Source organism: Gossypium arboreum, chromosome 4 (genome assembly GCF_025698485.1).
Source record: "Gossypium arboreum isolate Shixiya-1 chromosome 4, ASM2569848v2, whole genome shotgun sequence".
Taxonomy (NCBI): Eukaryota; Viridiplantae; Streptophyta; class Magnoliopsida; order Malvales; family Malvaceae; genus Gossypium; species Gossypium arboreum.
In genome coordinates, this window is record NC_069073.1 from 99,964,973 (window position 1) to 99,973,026 (window position 8,054).

The 8,054-nt window shown below is 31.2% G+C and overlaps 2 protein-coding genes across 2 annotated transcripts; one reads left to right on the forward strand and one right to left on the reverse strand.

Annotated features, from left to right (window-relative positions):
* The first annotated feature begins 2,260 nt into the window (after nt 1-2,260).
* On the forward strand, nt 2,261-5,134 carry LOC108457817 (CASP-like protein 5A1). Its single transcript, XM_017756970.2, has 3 exons — nt 2,261-2,861; nt 3,805-3,937; nt 4,632-5,134. The coding sequence occupies exons 1-3, from the start codon at nt 2,650-2,652 to the stop codon at nt 4,821-4,823; spliced, it is 537 nt and encodes a 178-aa protein (XP_017612459.1). The 5' UTR covers nt 2,261-2,649; the 3' UTR covers nt 4,824-5,134.
* Nucleotides 5,135-5,139: 5 nt separating this feature from the next.
* LOC108457818 (uncharacterized) lies at nt 5,140-7,506 on the reverse strand. Its single transcript, XM_017756971.2, has 4 exons — nt 7,197-7,506; nt 6,920-7,031; nt 5,886-5,954; nt 5,140-5,570 (listed from the first exon to the last, which is right to left on the reverse strand). Exons 1-4 carry the CDS (start codon nt 7,322-7,324, stop codon nt 5,493-5,495), a joined length of 387 nt encoding a protein of 128 aa, XP_017612460.1. The 5' UTR covers nt 7,325-7,506; the 3' UTR covers nt 5,140-5,492.
* Nucleotides 7,507-8,054: the final 548 nt, after the last annotated feature.

Below are 8,054 nucleotides of genomic sequence, written 5' to 3' on the forward strand. Positions count from 1 at the left end.
TTCGTATAATTTTAATTGAGAACTTATCATAATTACTTCAAACTTATACCTACTCACAATTTTAAAATCTTGCAACTTCACGTGTATTTGATGATAACGAGCTTTAGACAGAGATCATGCAACTTCGGGTGCATAAAATTATCATAGTTTGATGGCCATATCTTTGAGAGTTAAAAATTTGCATGGATAACGTTCACATCTCAAATATAAAAATATTTTTTTCATAACCACCATCGGAAACATGCATGAATTTTGATTCAATCCAAAATCTATTTGTCCATGAATCTGCCATGATTAATCTCAAATTATAATAAATATGTTATAATAAAATAAATCATAGTAAAATAAGCTTAAAGATTTTAACATCATCATCATTTCTTGGCTATTATCATGAGCACTATTACAAATACTAAAACAATTTTACTTTCATAATAACATTTATAAACTAATAGTAAAAACATTTATAAAACAATCCATTTTTTATATACAATGTTTAAAGTTATTCGATACACCTTTGCTCCAAATTTTAATATCATATATGTTATAAAATCAATCTAATCATTCAATAATGGTAGGTCAATAAGAATCAATAGATCCTATCGAATTTTCCTTTAATCAACAACAACATGTTAATAATACACTCCATTGCAATTTTAATTAAATTTCAAGTATATATAATAGTAATAATTTAATCTTCAATTCTTTTCTTTATTCAAATATAATGTATAATACAACTCAAAACCTCCTTAATTTAAAAAAAAAAAAGAAAAACTTGAAATATTTTTTTCCTTTCATAAGAAAGATTAAAGAACAATTTTATATATATAAAAAAAGAAATAGTAGAAAAACATACCAAATAAAATTATATAAATTTCTTGATAAAAAGCTTAAAGATCATAAAATACCTAAATGGTTAAAGGAAATCTTAAGTACCAATGAGTGTTTGGTTCAAATCTTGTGGCTTTTTTCTTGGACGTAAATTACTTTTATAATTTTCCTGACATAAAATAATAATAGCTTGTGGGTTAAAAGAATAGAGAGAGTAAAAAGGTATTTTTATTGATTAATGGAAATGATTTACAATGCTTCATAGATATAAAAAGTATACATATATAAAATTCTACTTTCAATGATTATTAAAATCCTAAAATACATCAAACTTATATTGATTTTTATAAATATCTACTTGATAATAAAATATTCATTAAAAATATATAATTATCATGAATTGTTATTTTTAAAAATAAACTTACAACTAATGATGCCTTAGCTTAATGAAAGTTGAGGTCCTGAAATTTTAAGATCCTATGTTTGAGTCTCACTTAGTGTCATACATGGAATCTCAGCCCCACCATATATAAACTCTATATAGATTTATTTTTATATAAGTTTGCATATATTCTAGTTTTCCATTTTTATAATGGCTAATTTTAATTACATTTATTTAGATGTATTTTTATAATTACAGATGTAATTATACTTGTAATTTTAAACATATATTAATGCGTTGACGTGTAAATTTTTCACTTTACTTTTAGTGATTATTGAAATTTATTTCTATAATTTTTATGATTAATATTTCTCATTCTACTTATCAACTAAAACTTTAATTATATATTGAATCTTATCACTTTATTTTGTTTGATTGAATTTTATAACTAAAGTTTGATTTTTTAATGATTTTTCTATGCAATTTTAATCTAATTAAAATATTTGAGAAAAGACTTAATAAAAACATTTTAATATTTTATTTTAATACAAAACAACAATAAGTTAATTAATGTAATATTAAAATTAATGAAACAAGTTTTATAAAAGATTACTTTTTCTTTTTATATATATTTAAAATTTCAAGGCTTTATAGCATTAAAATTTTTTAAGTTAATTTATTAATTTTAATAATTTAAATTATTGTTAACTATTAAAATAAAATACTTGAATTAATATTAAATAGTTAATTTTAATTATTGTTAATTTTGTTTTTAATCTGCTATTGATAATTTTTTTAATTTTGAACATATTAATTCTTCAGCAATAATATTTTTGAAATTTTATTTTTCTAAAATTTCTATATAAAATCATGGTAATTTTGATAAAATAAATATAAAAGTTGAAAACAACTATCACAATGAAATTGTAATTTTATTTATTTATTTTTTGTTAAGAGTTACTAATGATGTATAAAAAACAAGAACAAAACACTGAAACCCACAACTAAAACGATATCTGTTGCAGAAGTAAAGAGTAAATATTTGTTCAAAAAAAGTGATATAAAGTTAAGCATTGTACAGCAGATAAAAGTGCTTTACTTTATAATCCCCATCTGCATTGCAATTTGCAGGTCCAAAAAGAAAGCATTTATGCCCTTTGAATTCTGACCTTCTTTTTTCTAAGGAGATCAAATCAATGGTGCTTTCGTTTTGATGGTAGATTAAGATTAGACCCCACTTCTCTCATGAAACTAAGGGCCCAGATTCAAACTTTGTAACTAAAGTGGGTGAATGAGAGCTGAGTAGCTCCGCACACACGGGGGAACTCAACCCCAGACTTTTCCCCCCTTCACTTTGTAAGCAAAGTTAATGAAATATTAGATTTTTTTTTTCAGTTCTATAAAAATCCCTGACTTTCCCATAAAGAGGAAGGGAAGCAATGAACGTGAGCCGTCCGGCGGTTCACCCGGTGGAGGCTCCACCGATGACGGAGGCGGCGGTACACGGTCCTAGAGTAAGGATGAAGGACATCCAAGGCATGCCTGGGACTAAAGGTGGCCTCTTTCTTCGTCTTTCTCAGTTCATTTTCTCCATCATTTCTGTCTCTGTCATGGCCACCACCAATGACTTCCGCTCTGCCACAGCTTTTTGGTGATTACCCCCTTTTTCATTTCATTTCCTTTTCTTTTTTTATTTATGTTTCAATCTTTATACAAACACCCAATAGATTGTAAACTTTAGCTATTGAAATGACATCCAATTTGTTGGTCTCGATCATCACCATCCACCAAACTTTTCTAATTTTTGTTTGAGTTTTAAAATCAACTACAAGCTTCTTTCAAGTTCTTCTTTAGTACTCGCATCTTTCAACCTGACATATGGGGAAACGGTTACTATGTTTATACGACATTTTATATAATAAATGCATTTGAGATATGTCAAGACTTTGACGAAGGGATGCCTTTTTTTTTTTTTTTTTCCTTTGTAATTGAATTAAACTGTTCTGAGCATATAGTGTTATATGATGAGCTCGGCTCGAGTGATCTATGTTACTGGGGAGTGACGAGTGAGTGTCGGATACGGGTTCGGGTACTTTGAATATTGAAGTTTTTTCGAGGACTCTTGGAGGGTATATCCTCATACCATGGCCGAATATGCGTTGGACATGGTCGAAGTTGCATAGGGAAACATACTATTTGGGCGTACAGAATTGAAAACAACATTTATCTGTTCACAAGCTACATTAAAGTGGTTCCATATTTTCTTTAATAGTGTGTTAAACTATCCTACGAATGTTTGTCTCCAGCAGATGATAGCTTCTCTTTGGTGGGAACCCTGAATTTCTAGTTCCATATCAGTTATTTGCTTTCATGGGTGTATGTTTAGTTTCAGTTTATCGGTGTGAGGTTTTAAATTCACCCATGTGTAAAATAGCAACAAGCCCAAGCGAGTTTTTTGTTTTATAAGCTGAGATTACGAAACAGTTTCAACAGTGTTTGTCTTTTTAGATATATGATGATGGTGGTGATGATGATGATTTCATGGGTTTCATCTTAATAGTAACATGAATGTTTCATTGTTTTCATTGCATCAGTTACCTTGTTCTTGCTGTTGGCCTGCAAAGTTTGTGGAGCCTGTCCTTGGCATTCGTTGACATGTACGCCCTTTTGGTTAAACGAAGCCTGCGAAACTACTTAGCAATCCGTTTGTTCACCATTGGTGATGGGGTAAGAGATTCTTGATGAAGCGTAAAAACTATGCTGCAAGGCTTATAATAGATCACTTTTTGTTTGCCATTTATTTATTGCTTCAACTATAGGAAACTTGTACAGTTCTTGTTGTTGCATCCTTTCATAAATTTATACCTAAAGTTGAGTTCCACTTGATGGGAGTTATAATTAGGTTCCCTTAGCTAATGTGTGACTGACGCATCTTTCGACATTGAGCATGCAGGTTGATCTTATTCACATCAAAAACTTGGTTCAGTTTTTTTAGGTTTGAAATTATAACAGCTGATGCAGATCATAGTCATTCATTCTTTTCTTCTTTTTTTCGGGTCTTCCGTCCATACGGGAGTCTTATAAAGAGAAGAAAGGATGTAATACTTTAAATCGTTAAAGAAATAGGCTCATATTTGCTAGTCCCCTGAAAATTTTAACTTAGACCTTGCTGATGTAGTATATTTCACTAATCGCTGGTTATTCTGATTTTGCAAATGAACTTTCCAGATAGTTTGGAAAAAAAAAAAAAGGAAGAAAATTCTAAGCTTTGGTGAATAGAGGTGTTAGAAATGGAGTATGACATTATTTATAGGATGCCATTGCACTCTCTGTGGACTGTGGGGATGTTTCGCTATTTTGAATGGGATGTAAGATTTACTTCATTTGGTAGTTGAATTAAAATGGTGACGTTTCGGTGCAGATCACTTCGACACTTACATTTGCCGCTGCATCTGCATCAGCTGGCATAACAGTCTTGATTGACAATGATCTTGATAAATGTAGTGTGAATCACTGCACTAAGTTTGAAACAGCTACAGCAATGGCCTTCATCAGCTGGTTTGCAATGTCACCATCCTTTCTGCTGAATTTATGGTCATTGGCTTCCCACTGATAATTGTGTTGCACTTCTGCTGTAAGCCTTTTGCAGACTTTCCAATCTGCTGTATTGTTGATTACACCATCTCTGTATATATATTTTTTGCTAGGCTTCCAATACTTGTATCTTTGAGGGAACAGGGTATTTAAATTATAAATTACTTACTACCCCTCTATTCGCTCAATCCCTAACACTTGTTGGCTACTGATCATGGATTTTCAATGATAATTATTATTGAACTTCAAGCTTAGTCCTTTGTACCAAATTCGTCTGTAGAAATTGAGTATCTGAATTGAAATAAAATTTCATGAACTACAGTAAGATAACAGAGTACTGCTCCAACTCCAATGTAATATTCAATCAGTTTTATCATATCAGTTCAATGGCGGCAGGCATGGGAAGTAGTTACAGTTAGTAATAGAGCATCAACAAGCTGTAAGAAACTAATCCCAGTCTCCACCCACCATCCAAGGAAAGAGAATTCCCAGTCCTCAAACACCTATTGGCTATTACATGAAAATCGAGGCCTAAATTATGCATAGGGAGAGAACAACTTAAAAAGTTCCATCACCAGACTTGAATAACTCGAGAAGCCGCAGACGCCAAACCAATTAGTTGCAAGCACAGGAGTCAGGTGAAGTTGTGCTCAACCCAAATATGAGCGAAGTTTTGTAAGTTTGTCTACTATGTGTGACATCTCCGTTTCTCTGCCACAAGCTCATTTTTTAACGTTTCCACTTGCTCGAGTAAAACAGCATTTTCCTGATAATATAGCAAATATTAATAACAGAAGGCATATTTGAGGCATTCTTAATTTTGCTCGGCAAATCCATTTTTTAAGCACTGTACCAAAATCGATTGCAGTTTCACAAAGTTTTCAATGATTCCTTAGTGATAAGGAAGTCTGTCTCACTTTCATTTTAGTTGACAACCGGATAGGAAAATCATGATCGAATGGCTTAGTTCTAGCATTTCCATTGAAGAAGAATACAAAGAATGACAAATAAAACATACAGGATAGTGGTCATAAGAACAGAAGAACAAGAAAGAAACAACTTTCAGCATTGTAAAAGTTACCTTTTGCAGCAGCATCAATTTTTCCTCAAAGCCAGTGGAATCTCCCTTCTTTCCAATAGAGTCTTTGATCTGTGAAAAGGACACATAATTTATCCGTTATGAGAGCTGAAAAGCTCAAATAAAGGATTAACATGATAGAAATGAAAAAGGTTTCTTTCTTCCAGCATGCATGTAAAACTTGAAACTCACCTCTACAAGAAACTTGCTAACTAAGCAGAAATGGTGTAACCTCTAATAATATGTTGGTTCAAAAAGCATATAATTTTCTTTTTTTCCTATTCAGTGTCTGATTTACTTACTGATTTTTAGTTAGTCCTTATGAACATAAAGTACTGAAAGTACTGACCAATTTGTCGTGCAGAACAACATAAATAATACAAGAGGGTTAAAAGGCAATATACCCAGTCAGGCGAATTACTCCAGGAACAAGTCCGAAATTATTCGTAACAAGTAAATAGTACCAGTATGAATGATTATTACACAAAACTTCTATTAAAGGCAGGAATCGTGTAGGAAACAAACTCCAAATTATAGCGTTTTAATAAAGTAGAATTCTGCAGAATGTCATTAAGAATTTGCTTGAAAAATCCTTATAAATACTAGGCAGATAAGGGATTCTCCAGTCTCATATATTAGTCACTAACTCATGACTGAAAGTAATAAGCTCAGAATTTCAGCTTTTTAAGGAGGAATCTGAACCCATGAAGGCAAGATAAATCCCTGCAGTTTCGTATATGAATTTAAACTGCACTACTTAATTAGCTCTAAAATTGAGCTTTTTAAGCCATCTAGTTTGCAAGATCAACTACATTGTCTTACTGAAAATCTATTCCAGTAGTTTTCTATCAATCCTAAATTTTCCCATAAAAAAACTATGAAATAGAAATAAATTTTCGATCTTCCAAATTGACTAAAAACCAAGAATAGCAATTCTATTAAAAAAGGATCCAAGAGAAGCAATGCTAAACTCTAAATCACTTACGATCCAAAAAAATAAATAAGAAAATGAAAATGGCAACAAGCAAGCAGCAAACCTCGTCTAGTTCCTTGGCACACTTGGAAGCCTTGTCTGCCTCTTCATCAAATCTCAGCCTCCACTCTGCAGATTCATCCATTGCCTCTTTGTTTGCAAGATCAAACTGTCTCCTTCTCTCAAAGACATTAACAAAATAAAATAAAATATAAATCATTTTAATTACAAATGAAGCAGAAAATTGAAAACCCAGAATTCAAATCAAGCTAATTTTAATCAAAACCCAAAATAATAATAATAATAATAATAATAATAATAATAATAATAATAATAATAACCTTAGCAACTCAGCATCATCAGAAGAGATAGAGTAATGAATAGCCCAAAGCCTGAAATACACTGCTATTCCTAAAAACATAGCCACCGCTAATCCCACCAATATTCTCCTTCTCCCTCTTCTCACCATTTTTTTCCAGATTTTCTTTTTTCTTGTAGTTGAACTGTTAATTTATTGATTGAATGGATTCAGTGTTAGCAGAATTTTACGTTTCCAAGCCTTTTGAATGGGTTGTTCGGTTTGTTGACGTCGGAGTTACGATGTCTGTCTATTTGGACGACTCTTTTCTTTTGACACAACGTATTACCTTTTTATTTGCTCATTGCACTTAATTTTGGGAGAAAACACACAATTGTAAAAATTAAAATATGTTATTAGCTATTGTAATTTAATAAAATTTGATAATTAGTCTAAAAATTAAGTTTTTTTATTTTTTTATTAAAAAATTTCAATTCAGTTATTGAACGGTAAAATCATATTTGATTAGATGTAATAACTCATGCATTCCAACTCTATTTAATGGGCCTACTATATATAATTGTTTAGTTTGTTGTAATAGCCTATTACAAGCCGAATGGAATAAGCCTCTATTACGGTACGGCCTGTAATAGTAATTCAGGGGCTTGAGCTTTGAATTGGCTAGTCAATTCTACATGTAATTACAGTTTTTCCTTTTTGGACCAAAATATCTTGGCCTCTCAACTACATCGTTTTCACTCTTCACTTCAGACCATTTCATTCTTCCTCGACTTTTCCCCTCAAAGTGGACCCTAAAAATTAGTTTTTTAATCGACAACAAATCAAGCATTCATTCGCAATCTTCATCTTACTTCCAATCAAAACTCTTTATTTATGGTAA

Coding starts and splice junctions, on each gene's coding strand:
- LOC108457818 (XM_017756971.2), bottom strand. CDS start 7,324: ATGGTGAGAAGAGGGAGAAGGAGAATATTGGTGGGATTAGCGGTGGCT. Junction 7,032..7,196: donor GATGATGCTGAGTTGCTAAG/GTTATTATTATT, acceptor CTTTGAGAGAAG/GAGACAGTTTGATCTTGCAA. Junction 5,571..5,885: donor AATTGATGCTGCTGCAAAAG/GTAACTTTTACA, acceptor CTATATTATCAG/GAAAATGCTGTTTTACTCGA.
- LOC108457817 (XM_017756970.2), top strand. CDS start 2,650: ATGAACGTGAGCCGTCCGGCGGTTCACCCGGTGGAGGCTCCACCGATG. Junction 2,862..3,804: donor CGCTCTGCCACAGCTTTTTG/GTGATTACCCCC, acceptor TCATTGCATCAG/TTACCTTGTTCTTGCTGTTG. Junction 3,938..4,631: donor TGTTCACCATTGGTGATGGG/GTAAGAGATTCT, acceptor GTTTCGGTGCAG/ATCACTTCGACACTTACATT.